This window comes from Primulina tabacum, chromosome 16 (assembly GCF_025594145.1).
Source record: "Primulina tabacum isolate GXHZ01 chromosome 16, ASM2559414v2, whole genome shotgun sequence".
In the NCBI taxonomy this organism is placed as follows: Eukaryota; Viridiplantae; Streptophyta; class Magnoliopsida; order Lamiales; family Gesneriaceae; genus Primulina; species Primulina tabacum.
Genome location: NC_134565.1, coordinates 26,604,817 through 26,625,756, shown reverse-complemented (window position 1 = coordinate 26,625,756; position 20,940 = coordinate 26,604,817). Strand labels below are relative to the sequence as shown.

The 20,940-nt window shown below is 36.6% G+C and overlaps 2 protein-coding genes across 4 annotated transcripts; both read left to right on the top strand.

Moving 5' to 3' along the window:
* The first annotated feature begins 1,382 nt into the window (after positions 1-1,382).
* On the top strand, positions 1,383-13,156 carry LOC142530008 (uncharacterized). 3 transcript variants are annotated; one of them, XM_075635758.1, is made up of 17 exons: positions 1,383-1,654; positions 1,761-1,852; positions 2,514-2,555; positions 2,628-2,681; positions 4,048-4,122; positions 6,085-6,150; positions 6,322-6,364; positions 7,770-7,815; positions 8,981-9,074; positions 9,178-9,230; positions 10,031-10,115; positions 11,631-11,733; positions 11,822-11,914; positions 12,011-12,077; positions 12,253-12,319; positions 12,455-12,508; positions 12,823-13,156. In XM_075635758.1, exons 1-17 carry the CDS (start codon positions 1,624-1,626, stop codon positions 12,964-12,966), a joined length of 1,209 nt encoding a protein of 402 aa, XP_075491873.1. In that variant the 5' UTR covers positions 1,383-1,623; the 3' UTR covers positions 12,967-13,156. The 3 variants fall into 3 exon arrangements, 2 of the variants coding, with proteins under 2 accessions (XP_075491873.1, XP_075491872.1); XM_075635757.1 differs by lacking the exons at positions 1,383-1,654; positions 1,761-1,852 and having other exon boundaries at positions 1,919-2,555; XR_012816009.1 differs by lacking the exons at positions 1,383-1,654; positions 1,761-1,852; positions 12,823-13,156 and having other exon boundaries at positions 1,916-2,555; positions 12,011-12,156; positions 12,455-12,514.
* A 5,179-nt stretch (positions 13,157-18,335) lies between these two features.
* On the top strand, positions 18,336-20,921 carry LOC142528448 (uncharacterized). Its single transcript, XM_075633500.1, has 3 exons — positions 18,336-19,572; positions 19,618-20,090; positions 20,142-20,921. The coding sequence occupies exons 1-3, from the start codon at positions 18,336-18,338 to the stop codon at positions 20,919-20,921; spliced, it is 2,490 nt and encodes an 829-aa protein (XP_075489615.1).
* Positions 20,922-20,940: the final 19 nt, after the last annotated feature.

Here is a 20,940-nt window from a genome sequence, read left to right as displayed (position 1 = left end):
TAGAGATTGACGTAGTCGTGGTTGAACCTATGCTATTGACATTTGAATTTTCATTGAATTAATTCATCGCGTTTTTTTTTTTGTCTTTAATGCTTTTGGATTACTGGCTATAATTCGACTGATTTAATAATTGAGATCTAACACTCGAAAGAGGTGATCGAAATTAGGACAGGGGAAATCGCATCGTCATATGTTTAACGTGCAAAAGACGTATAACTTTGGTGAATCCATAAGTTTGCATGTATTACGTGTTACATGATTTTGAATAGACATATTAAAATCGGTAATAGGTAATACAGTTCTATTTATCACTTGAAAAAGGGAATAGAAAATATTGTGAGTTCTTGGTTAATAAATACGGTGCAATTTAATTAAATGTTAGTCAATTTTAATTTAGCATAGGGGAAACCAGATGAAATCATATCTCTAGATTTATTTACTCATTGAATTTCTACTGCGTGCTAGCATCACAGGAATTGTTATTTTCTTTGAATTGATTATAAACCAACCATTTGATTTTCTAAATAAAGTTGAGCTATGTCAGTTATGGTACTTAATATTCAATTTTAAATAATTACTATTCGTGGGATCGATATCTGTACTCAAACCAGTACTAAAACTTGACACCGTATACTTGCGGTAGTGAAAATACACAATAGAGACTCTACATAATTTCGATGTCCTAGATTGGCAAAAAATAAATTCTCAACTTTATCCAATGATTGCGACAATTGCTTGAGATGTCTTGGATGTTCAAGTGTTGCTTCTAAATCAATATTTTCTATATGCGGCTGAATAATTGGTGAACAAAGAACTAATTTAAATCTGAAAACTCTTGGCATGCTAACATGCCTAGAAGATTGATTTGCGGTATAAAAAATAGTTGGATTGCTAGAGCGATTGACGAATTTCAAAGCTCGAGCTCCGAGGAAGATTACGAGTATTTCAAATATATTTTAATAAATTTTGATGAATGTTAGATGTTTAATTATATAAATCAATTTTTATTTGTTTTAATGATATTTTTTTCCAACTTGAATACTTAATAAAAAAATTGTCCATTATTATTATTATTATTATTATTATTTTATAAAAAACGGAAAATTCTCGTCCGTAATTGATCCATCTACTATCGAACCGGAACCGAAACCATTAAGCATGTCTAGTATTTTTTTATTTTTTAAAATAAAAATGTGGGTCAAACTGATGGGAAAAAAAAGGATAAAATAAAAGTAATAAGTTTTTATAAAATAGTTATTAAAATAATTGTGTACACATATTTATTTTTATAAATAAATATAATAACCCTGGGGGCAATCCCCTGATATAACAAAGGTAATGATCAATAATTAATCGTTTTAACCGTACGCAATCTGCTGCAGATTCATTTTTTCTTCTTAAAACCGGTAGAGGTTACCCGAAGCAATATTTACTCATTTCAATGTCGCCCTGAGATTTTCTTTGCTTTCCTTTGCCTTTCGCTCCCACCTATTGGTTTTGAATTAATTACTCGTAGGATGAAGTTCTTTTTGAATTCTAATCTGCGTGTTTTCCTGGATCTTTTTCGGCAGGATACTACAAGTTTATGTTGATTTTGAGTCGGAGAATCATTTTCCAAATACGATGCAAGGATTCTTAATTGCTGTGATTTCAGGTAAAATATGCACGGCAGAACGTGGAAAATCTTAAAAGAATTATTGTTTAATGGGATTTTTCTGTATCCTGTAATTCTTTCTAACTCGTTAGTACGCATTTTTCAGCTGTCTTTTTTCACACGCTCGGAGCTGATTCAGTTGTTGTGCCGAGTACTAGCTGTTACGCACTCGATAATTCCAGTCGTATTCATGATTTTGTATCCTTGTTATATGTTATATGTAGATGTCCCAACCCCATTATTAGCTATTTCACGTTTTAGCTAACTTTAACTCTTTTAGCAGGCTCGAAGTTGAAAAAATAACTAGTTTGTTTGGATTAAGTTTTTAAACTTGAATTAGTGCCCGAATTGTTCGGTTCTAACTTAATTATTGAGCTCTGATAAACAAATGCTCAATCTTTCGCTTGAATTTGTTGTCACTTTTTGTTTTTATATATTCATAAAAATTAGTTTATAGTAATAATTTTTGTGAGCTATCAAACTGGACTCTCATTCATTTGAAAATATATTCTAACATCTTCAAGGTTAGATCAGGTTCAGTAATTTTTGAATCGAGTAATATTTGAGCCTGCTTGAAAAGCTTGCAAAGCCTGCTCTGTTTCTTTCACAATTTTGAAGACATTAAAGAATCTATATTTTTCAAACTACATTTTGTGGATAGCATTAAGCATTGATATATTGACTATGGTTATACGTAAATATGTATGTGTATCTAATTCTAGTTGAATGGGTGTTTATTTATTTAAATTTAAGGGTTCACTTTTTTTCAGTTGAGACAGAAATTGGTGTTATCAGGGACATGATCTTAACTTCTTACTCTCTTATGTTTCAAGTGTTTTCTTTCATTTCTTTTGATCAGAGTGATTTGATTGGACAAGTTTTTGAGTATGATGATGATAAGGTAATATATTCTATAAAAATTAGGTGTCCTGTTTGCCAATCATTAGCATCTTATATCCTTATATTGTGACAGGACCCTGATTTAGTCGTACGATTTTGTAAAGATGTTGAGACTAGATCCCGAACGGTATGTAACTAACAACTTTTCCTTTTATTTGAATTATTTACTAATTTGTCCATCTAAATTGCTCACTTTATCTCAAGTTGGTAGTAGGAACAAGGAAGTTGGATTATCCCCGTTTGGTTGGATCCAGAGTTCAAATCCAGGCTCAACCACTGTTTGGATTAAAAATCCTAACATCTCAATTCATTCTTGTTTTTCAAATTTTTTTACTTTACATATATTTCATGTTTCAAATCAACTATTCAAGAGATAATAATTACACAGTTATTCTTATTTCTCCCCACTTTCTTTTTTTACCAGTCATTACATCATTTATCTTTTCCGTATAATCATTATTCACTATTTCTTTATATGTATAACATTAATTTTCAAAATTTATATCCAAACAATATCTCAAATTATTGTGAAACATTTTTCTCAAAATTGTTGTGTTAAACTAGATTGAAAGCCCAACCAAACCCTGCCATTCTCATTCTTGGTTAGCTTGAGTTACCGGAGTTAGGTAATGTTATGGGATTGACATAGTTATTCTCTTTTTTCCCATGTTGATCACATGGGGAGTAAGGAGACAGTAACTCCTTGAAGCTAATGTCTTAATAATTTACCGCTTAACAATGTTGAGTGGGTAGTAATCAGGAAAAAAACATAGTATTAAAGGTTCTGTTATTATAAAGATTAGCTGTAATTAGAAAATTGCTGCTTTTTTACGTTGACCTTCAAAATCGTTTGAACACCCAAAACCATGCATGTCATGTAGGAGACTAATTGATGCTGATTTCTTCCTGTCCTTGCCTATAAGGTTTTCCATAAAATGGATATAGCCTCAAGTTTTGTCCCAACTCCACAGTCCCAAATCATAATCAGGCCATCATAGTTAGTGAATATTATCTATGTCTACTTTGTGACGCTGTTATACATTTGGTAAACCTCTTCCCTGAGAACTTGATTAATGAAATTATTGAAATGTGGTTGTGCTTCAACATAATTTTGTGACATTAAGATTTGATTTCCGCTGACTCTTTTCATCCAAAATGAATGGCTAACCAATAAATTGTATAAGTTTGTAGATCTTCCTCTGGTGAAATAAAGGGTCTGGCGGTCTACAAGGGCTTAAAATTCCTGATCTTTTGTTTAGATACTGTGAAAGCAATGTTTTACTAATAATGCTGGAAATATAATAATTGTCTGGATTTTGCGTCTCTCTGTTTAGTTTCCATATGTAAAAGAATGGTAATCTGTATTTTATTTCCAATTTCAACTTTGAAACTGTAATTATATTTTTATACTCCTTTACTCGTACATTCTGTCAATTTTGTCGATTCGATGTGTTATAATGGAAATTTGTTTTTATGCATCCATGAACTCGTAGGGCTACGTGGATTATGGAAGATTTGATAATTTCAATCATTTTATTGCCAGTTCTGACCATGTCAACTTTGTTCAAGTAAGTTTGAATTGTACCTTTGAATTGCAAAGTTATTAATTGTTTTGTGATAAATTGCTTATTATCTTGTTTGTCAAAGTGCTTTCTTGTAGAAGATAAAATAGTGATATCCTTGTGTTATTTATCAGAGTGGCTAGTATCCGTTTTGAAAATTGAACATTATATCCTGGCTATATAATGTGAAAATATTCAGTTTAACATATTGGTAAGGATTGTATGTAATAGTTAAGTCTTTTCTCGGATGTTTGTAACAACTCGTGACAACATGCACCGAAATAATATAACACACAAATTATTAAAATAATATAGAGATACTTATGTACAAGTAAACATACTTGTGCGATGCCTCAGGGCAAATTAATCATTAGAAAAAAAACCAAGTTTACAAAACCAATATTAGTGAAGGAATGAAAAACTATCTTTTTTAACAAGTCAAGGAATAAAATTGCATCCTAAAATCTCAATAACAAAAATAACCAAAACACAAGAATGCAAATATGTGTAGCCGAAATTTGGAGCAACAAAACAATTCTCCAATCAACATTTTGTACAGATGTTGTATTCAAATGTCTCCAACACGTCACGAAAATACAGTTAAACAACGATGGTTCGTTTTTGTGAGTTTCATAAATTTATCTCGTATATAGACTTGTGTTGATCTTGATAGGCTTGAATAGATTCCTAGAAAATAAAGAAAGTAGTTTTTCATTAGGAAACAAATTTTTTCAAATAATAAAAATCAAATCTAGAGTTTGAGAAACTCAATATTTTAAAAACACACATAACTACAAAGGAAACAATACCAAAAGTGCTAGTGTCGTGTGAGCATATAGTACATTGCAACTGAAAATTTTAAAAGTAGTGGAAGTACTCAAAATTTACTTACCTAGATCTTGTGATTTCTGCCTAATTGTCTCCCAAGGATTTAAGCATGTGAAACATAACCGTGCTATTAATGCGATATAGAGGTGGAAGTGTGGCCTCATTGTCCAAGAAATTGTGGCGGGAATAGAAGTAAAGTGCCTTGTGGGTGAATATGGCCAAGCTCGTAGATCGAAACTAGCAACTGGCATGGAGGGGGTAGGAGAACACATAACATTAGCAGATGAATGAGTGTCTTTTATTGGGTCAAGGTGCTTAGTGGCAAAAGGAGCTAAGGGTAGTTGTGTGGCTTGAGTTTTAGGTGCAAATATTCTGTTGGGATAAAAAATGTGGAGGAGGAACTTTATGGGTGGACTTTTAAAATTCATAACCATGCTATTCGTGGAGGTGGAAGTGTTTGCTCATCGTCCGCGAAATCTGAATCAGCGGGATTAGAAGTAAAGTGCCTTAGGGTAAAGATGGTCAAGCTCATGGGTCGAATCTAACAACTGGTATGGTGGGGTAGGAAAACCCATAGCGATAGCAGAAGGAGTGTCTTTTATTGGGTCAAGGTGCTTAGTGGCAAAAGTAGCTAAGGGTAATGTTGTGCTTTGAATTTTAGGTGCAAATATTCTTTTGAGGTCAAAAAATATAGTGGAGGAAATTTATGGGTGGAGTTGTAAATTTTTAGGATCAGTAATTTGAAAAGGTAAAACTTCAGGGGCAGAATTTCGATTTTTCGATTTTCAAATGAGTTTTACCTGACTAGTAGTGTTAGAATCTGGACGAGTCTTTGTTAAAAAAGTTAAAAAAAAAAAAAAAAATGAACTGAGTCCGAAGCTTGACCAAGGGTTTGGCCCTGCACATCTTAAAGGATGATTTATTTACAATTTAATCACAAACATATTTGTGGTATCAGCGACTAAAATGATATGCAATATCGTGTACTTGTAAATTTTTTTAAGTTAGATTTGGGATATGAATTGAAATTTATGTACCTGTGCAGAGCAGGTGAATACTCACCCAACATGTATAGATGCTTAATTACTTTCTTTTGTGCCTTGTGTTAACTTTTGTAACTTTCTTCACCTTTGGAAATAGGAATACTATGGTGGTGACCTGTTGAACTGCGAGAAGAGTTTCGATAAACTGGGACGTACAGCACAGGTAAGATGAGTGTCCCCTAAGATGTTGAGTTCTTTAATATTTGGAGTTACAGCAATATGGTAATTTGGAAGACCGGGGATTTACGTAGCTGATATTTGTAGCCGTTATTGCAATATCGCATTCCCTGTTACTTTGGACTAATTATTTTTTTTGTTTTTTTTCGATTTTCAGGTGAATATTATTTGTGGAAACTGTCCAAATGGACAATGCGTAGGTACTTGAAGCTTCATAAGTTAGCATGTATTAGTTACATGCTTGGGAAGAATGGAGGTGTTCATATTATTGAACTTAATTTTGAACATTGGCCAGGCACTTGTGCATGGTCAAATAGAGTTTATGTACTTGTTGTTGAATAGCTTGTTTAAGTTGAATCCAGGAGATAATTAATACTCAGGTTCATAGTAAAAAAGCTCAAAAAAATTTGTTGTATCGTGTCCATGATAAATTACGACCCTAAATAAGTGTGCGAGTCTTGATAGCCTCTCTACACATTTCTGTTGTTTTTAAGATGCATGCTTTAATATTGAGGAAAATTTGGATAGGTTCACTTGGGGAAAAAAGTACAAAGGTGATATAGAAAATGCAATGCAACATTTATATGATTTAAAATTTTGATTGTTTCTTGTTTTAGTTAGTAGTTCATCTCAAGTTTCTCTACATCTATTTCACGAGCCCATTGTGAAATGAGAAATTTAACTTGATATGCAGTTATTAGTTAGTCCTGACCAACTATCCAACAGCATGCGATGATTTCTGGACTTTGTATGATTAGAGGAAGAATGTCATTTTAGCTATTCTTATTGATTCTTCCGTGGAGGGTTTCCTAGAATGTTATGCCTAATGAATCTTGAGTATAAAAATGTGTCCTAGAAAATTGTTACCTTTTCAACTTTTCTTCTTTTTCCTATTAATGTTAGATTCAATTCGATTAATGATCACTGCTTCAGCCTATTTGGACTTGAGTCACTATGCAAACCAGTATCACTTACGGGTAATGAATCAATGGGATGAAACACTCAAGAAACAGGGAATGCGATAAAAAAAACACGAGGGAATTTATGTGGTTCAGCTTTCTTTTGAGACCTACATCCACTGGAGGAATAATCACAATGATTTTATTGATCAAAGAGTTTGCAATACTAGCTTGAACAAGAAATGAGACTACAATCAAGATTCTTTCACTCAATCTCACTTGTCTCTCTTTACTCCCTTGCACTTTTCCCTAGTTATTCTAGGGTTTTCTTGTTAGTGAACTGAGAAGTGGTATTGCCCTTATATATGTTCAACGGTGATACCGGTAGCCTCTTGCCTCATTCTCCCTTCTAGCTTGTTGAATAGAGCAGCGGTTAGTTTAATCAACCACCTTCCTGTTATGGCCACTAACAGAAAGAGTAAGTTTGCTTCTATATTCACCTAGAAAGCCAACATTGAGAGACATTTGTATTAAGCAATTATTATTATTACTAATTAGTTTGAAACTTACCACTGTTGTTTTTGTCCATGCTTTTCATGTCAGGTTCTCTTGTAATTTGTTTTTAGATGAAAATTCTTCAGTCTAGATTATTTTCTCCTTTACTGCTAAAGTATATGTCGTCAATTTATTTTGTTGTTTCTCATAGGTGGACTTGGATGCATCTGCAATATCACATATGAATCCGCATGCAGGTTTTTCACACATATTCTAGCATTTAGGTTTTCCTTTGTATATTCACTTATCTATTGTTCATTATTTATATGTTCACAAATCCTTTTTATCCATATTTCATAACTATGCTGTGATGATCCAGGATGTTTGGACCGAGGGAATATTAAAATTATAAATGGAATTAGAAAGTTGGTACCTTGTCAATATTTTGGCCAAAAATTTTCGATAGATTCAATGTTTTAGCCCAAGCCTCACTACATGCAATCTTTTGTACAACTTGCAGTAAATTTAGTGCCAATCTTTTAAATTTTTTAAAAGATCTAAATCATTGTCAATATTTTGGCCAAAACTTTCGATAGATTCAATGTGTTAGCCCAAGACTCACTACATGCAATCTTTTCTACAACTCGCAGTAAATTTTAGCGCCAATCTTTTAAATTTTTTAAAAGATCTAAATCATAACTTTTAATGCTTCCTAATCATTAGAGAATTTTGTTCAAAAAGTGAAAGAAATTCTAAAATTAATTAAAATAGCGACATAATTATTGATGAATTAAGTTACTTGTACTTTTCAAGGTTTTAAAAAAATTAAGAATGGCATGCTCACAATAAATATCAACCAATGGTGTAGCATTGACTCTTGTTGTCCGTGTAAAAATGAATTTGAAACAAACTCTAGCATATCTTATAGCCATTACATGGGTGCAGTAATGAAAATAGAGAAACTTTTATTCCACTGAACTCCATAGAGAAAGTAGATTAAGTTGTTGATAGAGCGAGTCAGTTAGAATTAAAGATAGATTAAATCAGGAGATAAGCAATAAAACTTATTGAGGAATAGATGAACTTGACATCCTAAAGGATACTGTGAGCAAACTGCGTCATCCTGTGACCAGGTACGATAGGATTTTGTAGTTTCTGGCGTTGATTATTTGAAACAGGCATTTAACTTAGTTCATAGCTCCAAGATAAGATTTCAGTAGTAATGAACTTGTGTGGTGATATGTGAGGGCAAGCAAGGGAAAATTTAGATTGTAAAGTGGGTTATCGGTCGAGGCTGCAGCTTGGCGAAATACTTCCAATTTTGAAGTCTATGTGCGTTTGTGAATCTTATATTTTTCCGGTAATCTTTAATATGTTCTAGGATATTGCTGATTATTTTATTGTTTTTTACTTTTGGACCAGGGTACTTGTTGATCTTGCCATTCCATGTGCGAAGCCAGGTCTGCGAGTATTTGAGGGATGCACAGTCGGTTTTCATCCACGGTCGTGGGAAATTGTAAGCTCTTTTATAAATTCTAGATTGTTATGTAGTAAATCAAATGGTGGATCAGTCATATATGTTGTTTTAAGATTATGTCTGATCTCTTAAATAATTGTAGGTTTACAATGGCATGACTCAGTTAGGATATGAAAAGGCTTACAACGAATTCAGGTACAATGACCTTTTCAAGTTGTATTGCTTCTTTTGCATTTACTACAGATTAATCTTCCAACAGAAACACTTTTTCAAATACTACTCTATTTACGATTTTAAATTGATGCCAATGAGTACACTCCTTTAAAGAAAACACACAACTTTACAATTTTCGACCCTTATCTTGGTTAATGGTCACCTTAGGGCATTTGTGGAACATATACCAACCACTCTTAGAGAACCACATGAGGTTGAAAATAAGGTTTACAGGTGCTTATCACGAAATAAAACTTTTCTCTGTGTGACACATCATCTTCAAACTCATGGGGGCTACTGGTCTGCTGGATGCTACTCATCTTGAGACAGTTAGAGCAAGGACACGATATTGTATCGTGATATTGTTATGGACTCAGACCAATGTTGACGCCCAAGTAGTTCAAGATTATAAGTATACGCTAAAAGGGCCCCGAAAAAAGGGGTGGAGGAAAAAAGGGGTGGGGGGAACGTTTATATTAGAAGGAATGGGAAAATATTCTGAGAGTTTTTTCTTTCCATATATAGGGAACATTTCCTAATTATGTTTTTGGTCATTTATTTTGTAAACGATGTATTATCTTTCTTTTCCAGGAAATAAGATCATTCACCTTCGTCACTTGCAAAGTTGCATCTTGGAAATTTGTTACTGTTTTCTGTGAGTGCGAGTGCGAGTGCTTAACAAATTGGTCTGAATCCGTAAAAGATATCAGATTGATAACCAGTTGTTCGTAGGAGTTCTTAAATCTTCTTTCTAATCCATTTTCCATTTGAGATTGCTGCAGCTTCAGAACTGAGCAAAGACATGTTACTCTATATATGACTGCAGTTACTTCCTTCTCCAGTCTAGTGCAAAAACCAACGATTAAGGTTTGTTCTTTATTTGATTTGTGGATGCTAGTACATTGTTATGGTCCCACGTTATGGATCTCGTCAGGGGGCGGTCTATTGTGAATTCGTTGCTTGTTAGGAGATAACTTCTCGTTCTCTTTGTTTTAAAGCTCTAGGAGAGAACCTTAGATCTCGTTTGACAAAATTTTGTGAATAATTTTTCTGATAATCTTATGCATGTAAATAATAGAGCTTACAAGATTAAATCGGAAATCAAATCTCCTAGAATCCCATAGATTTGGATGATTCCAAATCTTTTACTTGGAATCCTAAAATTAAGAAAATCAAATCCTATATAAATAGAAGATCAACTATAGAATGATCCATCCTTAAAAAGGGCAAGATAACAACAAATCATATTTCTAGTCAAAAGACGATAGCAGGATGAATTTGAACTTCCCATCTATGTGTAAGGCCCATGACATTACTCCCCCTTGGAGATCATGGTTTTCCTCAACCATGAGGGAAGGGTACTGAAAATTGTGTTATACTTTTATGTATTCGCTTATCTCAAAAAGCTTGGGGCAGTGACCGAAAATCTTCAGGTGGTAGAGGTGGGAGCGGTAGACTACAATCGATATTTCCTTTGACCTTTTTTAAGCAAGAGAAATGAAACATGACGTGAAGTTTTGAATTTTCTGGTAGTTGGAGCTTGTCTGCAATTTGACCCTCCCGTTCAATGACCCATTCACCTTCCTGCACATTTTTAATTGATTGTTGCCATCCTGGGGAGGTGGAAATCTTAGATTTTGCTGCTTTTGAGAAGCCCACTTGTAGCATGGAGATTACGTGCAAGAAACATGCTTTCTCATCAGGCCTGTGGTTACTGCTGCCCTCACCAACATTAGTGTGCATGGTTGATAGATAATTGAGCATCTTCTCCAAATTATTAATTTGAGCTTGCTACCTTTTTTCATTAGCTGACATGTTCTCTTGATATACTTTGAATTGTTGTTATGCCCATGACGTCGGGCTTTAATACCAATTTGTTATGCTCCCACGTTATAGATCTCGCCAGGGAGCCGTCTATTGTGAATATGAGACTCGTTAAGAGAGAACCTCTATGGATCTCTTTGTTTTATGGCTCGTTAGAAGAGAACCTTAGATTAAGCAACACAAAATTCTGTGAATAATTTTTTTGATAATCTTATTCATATTTATTATGCATTATAAATAATAGAGCTTATAAGATTAAATCAGAAATCAAATCCCTAAGAATCGACGATTCCAAATCTTTTTATTCAAATGAAAAGATATTTTGGAATCATAAAATTATGAAAATCAAATCCTAAATAGAAGATCAACGATAGAATGATCCTATTGTTTAAAAAGGATAAGATAACAAAAAAATCATATTTGTGAATAAAAGATGATGGCAAAATAATTCATCGGCCTTGAGCTTTCCATCTACGTACAAGGCTCATGACATAAATCTATGCTTGCCGAAGGACTTGTGGTTTTTATTTTTCATTGCTTTATCTTCTCTGGCTCCAGATTTATCCCGACCAAGGATTGCAAGTTAGGTTGTCCGGCTCAGGAGCAAATGCCATCCCACCTACTACTTTGTCTCCCACATTGATGCTTTTGGAATGGAGATGTATGCACATTACGTCATTACCTTGGTAATAATATATATTTTACTATGTCGCTTTATAACTACCTTATTATACTAATTGCTCAAACAGGTGAAAGGGCCCATGATTCACCTTATGAAGTTGAAATTACCATTCCGATAGAGAATTACGACCCAATTCAGTTTACCTTTGCAAAAATGTGTGGTGAGTTTTAGTCATTCAACTTCGGTTTCTTGTGCTGTTTTCTCAGAGTAGCAATGCTTATTTAACACGAGTCTTAATGTGCTTCAACTTTTATAGAACAAGGACAAAAAGATGATGGAGAAGCTACAAGAGGATGGGCTATATTCGGGATCCTATCTTGCGTGTATGTCCAGTTATTCCTCATGATTCGTTAAGTTATTAATGTTTGTGTCCAAGTATGTTGTCATCTGCCAGTAAAGTAGGTAAAAAATTGTCAGTGTCTGGTGACTTATATTTGATCCTGATGCAAATCTATTTATGAGTCGATTGTTACCACTTGTGTTCCTTTAATTAAGCAGATTCATCGTAGTCTTTACGCTGTTCTGTTGTGGAGGGTTCATCTACAGGACTCGAGTAGAAAACATGGTGGGTTGCTTTTCGTCCATTGCTAGAATCAGTTGTTCATTTTTCTCCTGGCAACATACACAGATATATATACACATGATATATTTATTTGTTTGTGATTCTATGTACGCTTACTTTTACTAAATACATTTGCAGCGTGGCCTAGATGCACTCCCAGGGATGGCAACTTTATCAGCATGTTTGGAAACTGTAAGAAGAGTTCCCGATTTCTTACTGGCCATATCTAAAGTAATATGAAACGTTAGTTAAATGATATATATGTACAATGTTTTTGTCTCACATCGGTTGAAAAACAAATTGTATTAAATATTTTCGTAAAACAAGGACGAATGCGAAGTATTTGCTACAAGAACCTAGTGTACTGTCGTGTTTGTACGAGCCTAGGCCCGGGGCATGACGACATATATAGCAGAATTATTTCCTTGTGTTTTGGCGATGCAAATTCTTCATTTTACTGCATCCCTCGATTTGCTAAATTTGGAAGTGAACATGGGAATATGCAGGTGAGTACTGGAGTTGGGCAAGGCTACACACGACCAGCTGATGCTAGAAATCCTTTTGTGAATGAAACTTCGTGGGAGCAGCAGCAGGGAACTTCAACTCAAGGAACATGGAGACGAAGTGAGAGAACATATGGATCCATTTGATCCCCCTAAATTTTTCTCGGTTTCCATTCTCTCTTCTGTATTAAGAATCTTCGTCAAAGAATTTTTGATATTTTTAAACAATCACATATCCTTTGGGAATTGAACTTAAGCAACAAACCGCAACATAACTGTAGTTTAATACCCCATGAACAAGTTCTGATTTGTGAGTGAATGAAAAATTCCACAATCATGATGATATTTGACATTGTGAAAGCTAACCTAGAGGCCAAATAGAATCAAATGAAGTTGAATATCGATACTGAAATGAGGGGAAACACTCGATTATGTCACATATGTTTGATCTCTTTTTCGATTCGCTCCCAGATGTTTCGGCGCTTTTGGTTTATTCTTAAATTGTTAGTATCAAATTCTTATCACTAGGTCAAAAGTTATAGTTGTTAGGTGAAATGTAACTTTATTTTTTTATATCCATGGCAGCACAGAGTGCGCCTACTTGGGTGCTAAATTGGTCAGACTGTTAGGTTTATGTGTCCGGAGAGTTGTGTGTCTATATGTTGGTGTTGTATCATATCTTTTAGATATCAGTTTTACTATTTTTCTACCACAACTATGTCCCCAGCAAATACATTATTATCCGTTAAGATCTGATGTCACTTTTTGCGACTCACTTAATCAATCAGATCAAATGACACAATGTTAGCAACTTGACGCACGAGAACTTTTCAAGAGGTCATCAATCTCAGTACTACTCTCACTCGTGAATGTTTCAAAAATTTGTGCGAGTTGGTTCTTCCATCAATTAATGTTTAAAATTAATTGAGAAAAGAACCGGTTCAGTGTCAGATGTTTGAACTCTTTCCTAGTTTGATCGCAAATTTTGCGGCATTCCTTGTTTAGTCACAAGTGTTTACAAATTTTGACCAAGTTGGGCATTCCTTCAATTTATAATTAAAATTCTAATGTACGTGATATGACAGTCATGCCCCTAAAATCCCCAAAACGACTCCACTTGATCTTTCATCTTCTTGGTTTGCCTCACAACATTTGATGCATCCTTTTCTAATTCTAAAATCAAATAACTTAAATCCATAGTTTTATTGGATCAAATAAATTTTTTTTATTGAAATACTACTATAAGTTGCACAACTTTCAATTGATGTAGAAGAAATAACTATTGGTGGTTATTTCTCAATTTACGAGTTAAAATCTTTTATTGCTTCGTCCCTACTCCGTTAAGAATTGTGGGTATTGTAACTGAATTTCTTCTCTGGTAAGAACTGTATATAGCATAACTAAATTTGCTTACTTGAGTATGTGCTTCGTCTCAACACTCATAAATACCCGGTTGCTCCCAACAATAAAAAACGTATGTAGCAGAAAGTGAAACAATTAAAAATAATTCAAAACATAATGTGGTTAATTTACCGCACAAATAAAGAAAGTTCATTGTATTATGGAATCGAAAACTCTATTTTTCCCAAAACAAAAAAAAAAAAATGAAACTTTAGTCAACATCAGCTGCCACAAACGTTTATTTAATTTACTGCTCAATTTTTTCATAAAAATAGAAAATATAAAAAAATCCTAATTGACAAAAGAGAAACCCTAATTCTAAAAAAATCTCAATGACAAGGTAAAAAAAACACAATCAATGAACAATAATACAAAATCCAACCATATTACAACACATTTCAAGAAAAATCGATTTTTTTTTAATTAAAACCCTAAACCTAAAGTTATACATAAATGTAGGAATAGAGAAGAAGAAAATGTGATTATTATTAGATCAGGTGTCCTAAAACATATCGTAAATGGGTTTTTATTGAGTATTTGTAAAATAAATTTTTATTTTAATATAATTTATATTTGTTTTTTCAATTACTTTATTTATTTACACATCTAAGCTGCGTAAATAAAGACATTGAATATATTATAATAAATGAAAGCTGAGACCGTACATATGATGACCGTCATGAAACACATCCTTTAATTGATATATTCTAAAAACGCTCCTAGTCAATTGAGTTCTCTGAAAGAAGGATAAAGGCCGCTCGAGCTCGATATTAGTATTTGTGATGTCGTGTAACGCGTTTCATTGCTAATGACAGAGAGATGTTCAATCATACAGATGGGTACATTACTCATACGATGTGTTTATTAAACCACCCTTACTCTAACTTTTCAGCTGATTACCATTTATCGAGTTGATTAAATATGTGGTTATGGTTGAACACCAATAACCTTTATGTTCTAAAATAACATTGAGGCTCTACATGATAATGTTATGCTTTGTCCCGTTTACCGACTCTGTGAAGGTCATCAAATGGCGAGATTGAGTGTAGTCACGACACATGTAGGAGCCAATGCAATGTGATCGGAGATTCTCCGCTCGCCTATTGGCATGAATATCATATGTGATATGATGAGATAATAGCGCATGTCATTTCGAACAAAATTAGATAGGGATGTTTGAGGACATGGGTTTTTCCTGGAAACACATGCGAGCTTTTTATTATAATTAGAATCAACGGTGTGAAAATTTGTTTTTACATCATAATAACGGGCTATTTATCATCATTGTATCGGTAATATCAAATCATTGATCGGGATCTTTGCTAAAAAATAAATTTGGTTCGAATTTAAGCCCATTAAATTTTGAGAAGCTCAATATACGATGAGCTCATCATCTTTAGATAAACCATGGTAATAATTTTTTCGAAAGAATTTAGTCTTGTTTAATTGATAAAATCGATCTATTTAACAAGAGTGCTACTTGCAAGTTCAAATTAATCTAGCCCAATTGATAAAGCCACTTAATCAAATTAGGAATTCATAATCTATTTGTTATTAGAAGTGAGATTTTTACATTTAACTCAAGTTGGTGTATATGCACCCGCATCCACTGCAAAATTTGTGCAAAAAAAATTGGCACGTCCAGTGTACTCTAAGTATGCAATCAAAAAACAAATGGGAGTTCTGACAGAAGAGGTAAAGAGGCTCAACAGAAAAAACATGAGAGTGGAAGAGTTGAGTGTTATTCATTGGGAAGAAATGTCCCAATGTCCAAGACAATGTATGGTGTTGTTCTTTCTTTCTTGAAGACTTTCACAGGGAAACAAAACTATTTAATCTAATCAGAAATAGGTGTGTCAGGAAAGTAATAAATCTAAAGATCATGAACAAGAATTTGGGAGCTCCCAAGGCATGTGATCTTCGCTGCCTCGATACAATATTCTCTAAATATGAAGAAACGTCACCAGATAGAATTGATGAAGATGTTGGTCATGAGAATCAGTAAATGCTCAAGGAAACGACTATAAAAATATAAAGCCACCAATGAATTAGGTACATGCTATAACTAATCCTTTATATCAACATTGATACCCCTCTTAAGGACCCGGGTCATCATGGACCCGGGATATTAATTGGATAGCCCAGATCAGAGCCAACATACCGGGTACTTTTCTCACTACCCGGAACACTTTCTTTTCCCTATTCCCGGGAGATCAACAGCCCGGGCCCTCATACAAGCACCAGGGTACTTACTACCCGGGCCACCTCGAAAATTGCACCACACTCGAGTGTGATTGATACAAGCTGTCAATCTGTCAGAGCAATATGGGTTTGAAGTGTTCTAGAAGTCATCAGAAGCTATAGTATGGGCAGCCGACTTGCCATACTTAGTAGGTGTCACTGAAAACAAGGTACCTACCCCATTTTCTACTATAAATAACAGGTATACTTCTCATTTAATGATTCTAAAAAAACTTTTGAACTCTCAAGCACTTACATATATTCTCTCATATATTCGCTTGTGTTCATCTTCATCTGCTGACTTAAGCATCGGAGTGGCTACGTCGGACACTACTCCGGCGCCCATTCACGAGTTACTTTCTTGTTTGCAGGTGTTAGCGAAGCCATTATCTCCACTCAAATTCCTAAACACTAAATTATTGATTTGATCTGGTGGAGCCCCTTACCCGGCTCATCCATTTCATCGAGATCACATTTTTTATCGCCGTCTGTGGGAAGTTGAGACTAAGGCGATGGTATGGCTCCAGCGAGAAGAACTAATCAAGATACTTCCCGGGCTCCTGGAGATGGTGCTGGTGCGCATACTTCGGGACAAGGTGGTGCTCTTCTCACAGGACCTAACCTTATCACCGTGACCCCGGAAGATCTGGCTCGGATGATAGATGAGGCAGTGAAAAAAGCCATGGCCCAGAAAGATCCTTCGCATCATGTTACCATCCCAGGGAGAGAGCAGGAGCAGGATCAAGGAAGGAGGGAGGAGGAAGAAATGAGAGAGGAGGACAGGGAATCTAGTGATGGGTCAAGATCCCCAACTGTGGCGGAAGAGTTGTTAGAGTTGAGGCAGAAAATGAAGGTGTTGGAAGGGCAGTTGGAAAGTCGGGGTACTCCTCGAGCAATTGCTAAGGAATGCCCATTTGCTGAAGTCATTGTCCGGGAACCTCTTCCCGGGAACTTCAAGTCTTCCAAAGTAAAAGATTACGATGGCAATGCGGACCCCGAGTAGCACTTGGCCAGGTTTGAAAATATGGCCATGTTACACTGTTACACTGATCAAATCAAATGTAAGGTGTTCCTCACTACTTTGGTGGACTCAGCTCAGAGGTGGTTTGAGGGGTAAGCCCCTCAAAGTATTAACTCATTCAAGGACTTTCAGAAGGTGTTTTCACACCATTTCAGCAGCAGCAAGAAGTATAAAAAGAATGCTTTTAGTCTTTTTGAAGTTAAATAGAGCCTAGAGGAGAGCTTGAGGCCCTATATCAGGAGATTTAACAGAGTGGCTCTGGATGTTCCCACCCGTGCCACCGAAACGAAGCCTACTACATTCACCTAGGGTTTGAGGGAGGGTGAATTTTTCATGTCGTTGACCAAGAAGGTGTCCCGTGATTTTGAGGACCTATTGTCCCGGGCAGAAAAGTATATCAACATGGAGGAAGCCCAGAAGCAGAAAAGAGAAGCGGGGAGGAAGGAGAGGGGGGACCGGGTGGTAAAACCCGAGGAGAAGGGGCTGAGGAGGGGTAATTCGGGGCATTTTTCTCATCATGTGCCTTTAAAGATTACCCGGGACAAGGAGGTTCAGGAGTGCAGCCGGGATTTGGCCCCTGATCACTAGGTAGCTCGGCCTGAGAGGAATGGATTCTGCACCCTTCATCGGGTGTGTTATCATAACACCGAGGACTGCAAGACCCTGAAAATAAATTATGTTCCACCATCCAATCCGGGGCATAACCAAGCCAACAAGAAGCCGAGATTGCCACCTTGGACATCTCGGCAGCCAGAATCCAGCTCTAGGGAGGAGATTTGAGAAGTAATCCGAGGGGTGATCCGGTAGAAGAAGAGAGCAAGAGCCCGAGAGGAAGAAGACTTCACCCCCTGCCATGGGGCTGATTAAGATGATATCAGGAGGCTCCACTGATGGAGACTTTAATCGGGCTAGGAAATCAAGGAGTCGGCGATACTGCATGGAAGTAGAGGGGATGAGGAGGAGTGAGGCGGTAATCAGCTTTGGTCCGGAGGATTTGAAGCGTGTAAATCTGCCCCATAATGATACTCTGGTTATCCAAGCCCGGGTGGCCAATTATGATATTCTGAGAGTCTTCGTAGACTCGGGCAGTTATGTGAATGTTATTTTTAAGGATACCTTTATGCAGATGGATTTGCAAGGATTTCAGCTGGAAACCGTGGAGACTGCACTCTTTGGCTTTATTGGCCATGTGGTTTATCCGGAAGGAGAGATTGTCTTGCCACTGACTTTGGGCTCCCAGGATCTTAAAAAGACAGTGATGACCTCTTTCACTGTGGTGGACTCCCCATCATCATATAACATCATTCTGGGGAGGCCGGATATGAATGAGCTGAGGGCCGTGACATCCACCTACCACCAAAAGATCAAGTTTCATATGGGAGCCTGGGTTGGTGAAGTCCGGGGAGATCAGCCTTTTTCTCGGAAATGTTATGTGGAAGCAGTCCGGGCTGATCAGAGTAAAACCAAGAGGGAGGGGAAGAAAGCAAGAGTTGATGAAGTAGGAGGGAGAGTAGTGGAGAAGGGTGAGGTACATTTTGTGGCTGAGGAAGAACGGGAGGTTGTGGAAGTCGGATCAGGCCAGCAAATCTGGGTGGATCGTGACCTCAGTGCATCCACCTGGGTTAGTTTGATTAATTGTATAAAAACTAATATTCATGCTTTTGCCTGGTCCCAGCAGAAATTGACAGGGATCTCACCCCTTATATCTGAACATCATTTAAACATTCTCCCGGGATCTCAACTGGTGAAGCAGAAGAAAAGACACTTTGGTCTGGAGAAGGAAAAAGTTATTGATGTGCAGGTAAGAGAGCTGTTGCAAGCCGGCCACATTCAGGAAATTCAGTTCCCTACATGGCTCTCGAATGTGGTGTTGGTGCCTAAGTCCACCGGGAAGTGGAGGATGTGCGTGGACTTCCGTGATCTTAACAAAGCTTGTCCCAAAGACCACTATCCCCTGCCCAAGATTGACCAACTGGTGGATTCCACCTCGGGTTTTGAACTGCTGAGTTTCATGGATGCTTACCAGGGATATCATCAAATACCCCTGGCCAAGAATGATCAAGATAAGGCCAGCTTCATCACCTCGGGAGGTACGTTTTGTTATGTTGTAATGCCTTTCGGGTTGAAGAATGCAGGTGCCACTTACCAGCGTCTCATGAACAAAGTCTTTAAGAAGCAGTTGGGCCGGAATGTGGAAGTATATGTGGACGATATTTTGGGCAAGTCTAAAAAGGTTGCGGACTTCATTACTGATTTGGAGGAAACTTTTGCCACTCTGATGCATTATGGAATCAAGCTCAACCAGGCCAAATGTATCTTTGGCGTAAAAAGTGGCAAGTTCTTGGGTTTCATAGTGACAGACCGGGGAATTGGGGTGAATCAGGAGAAAGTCAAGTCCGTATTATGCATGCCATCTCCCCGATCTGTCAAAGAAGTGCAGAAGTTGACCGGGTGGATTGCTTCTCTTTCTCGATTTATATCCCGGTCAGCACACCGAAGTTACCCTTTCTTTCAGGTCCTTAGGAAGGCCCAACAATTTGGATGGGATGAAAAGTGTGAACAAGCCTTCCAGGATTTGAAGAATCATCTTGCAGAGCTTCCTGTACTGGTAAAGCCGGAGCCCGGGGAGAAATTGTTTGTTTACTTATCTACTACATAGTATGCTGTCAGCTCAGTACTAATCAAGGAGGAAGGCTCTAATCAGAGGCCTGTCTATTATGTCAGCCATGCTCTAAGAGGTCCCGAGCTCCGGTACAGTGAAGTAGAAAAGATTTCCCTGGCCTTGGTCGTGACTGCCAAGAAGCTACGACCGTATTTCCTGTCACATCAGATCATAGTGCTCACCAATAGCCCCTTGAGGGGAATTATGACTCACTCAGAGGTATCCGAGCAGATGATCAAGTGGACAGTGGAATTACGGGAGTATGATAATGAGTACATACCCCGGGTGGCCATCAAAGCACAGGCCTTGTCAGATTTCTTATCCGAGATGGTTCAGCCCAATGAAGAAGAAGTATGGAGAATTTTCGTGGATATGGCGTCTAGCCTTGCTGGATGTGGAGTAGGGGTGGTGATAATGACTCCCCTTGGAGAAAAGATTAAGCTGGCCCTGAGTATTGATTCCCGGGTAACTAACAATGAGGCCGAGTATGAGGCTGTTCTTGCCGGCATCAGAGCTGCTCGGGAAATTGGAGCTTCCCGGATCATTTTATACTCTGATTCACAATTGGTTACACATCAGATTAAGGGTGTTTATGAAGTTAAGGATGACATGATGAACAAATATCTACAGCTCATCAAAGCCCAATCAGAAGTCTTTATGGATTGGAGTATTGAACAATACCCCGGGAAGAGAATAACGAAACAGATGCCTTGGCAAAGATGGCTGCTTCTTTATCAGAAGCCAGTACCCGGGAAGTGCTACAAGTTTCTCGGTTAGTCGCAGCAGAAGAAATATT

What these genes read in the sequence shown, in the direction of transcription:
- LOC142530008 (XM_075635757.1), top strand. Translation starts at nt 2,355, where the DNA reads ATGTATGTGTATCTAATTCTAGTTGAATGGGTGTTTATTTATTTAAAT. An exon ending in TTGAGTATGATGATGATAAG is followed by an intron (nt 2,556 to 2,627) that starts GTAATATATTCT and finishes ATATTGTGACAG; the next exon opens with GACCCTGATTTAGTCGTACG. An exon ending in TCCAAATGGACAATGCGTAG is followed by an intron (nt 6,365 to 7,769) that starts GTACTTGAAGCT and finishes TGTTTCTCATAG; the next exon opens with GTGGACTTGGATGCATCTGC.
- LOC142528448 (XM_075633500.1), top strand. Translation starts at nt 18,336, where the DNA reads ATGGGGCTGATTAAGATGATATCAGGAGGCTCCACTGATGGAGACTTT. An exon ending in CAGCTTCATCACCTCGGGAG is followed by an intron (nt 19,573 to 19,617) that starts GTACGTTTTGTT and finishes TGAAGAATGCAG; the next exon opens with GTGCCACTTACCAGCGTCTC. An exon ending in TTGCAGAGCTTCCTGTACTG is followed by an intron (nt 20,091 to 20,141) that starts GTAAAGCCGGAG and finishes TCTACTACATAG; the next exon opens with TATGCTGTCAGCTCAGTACT.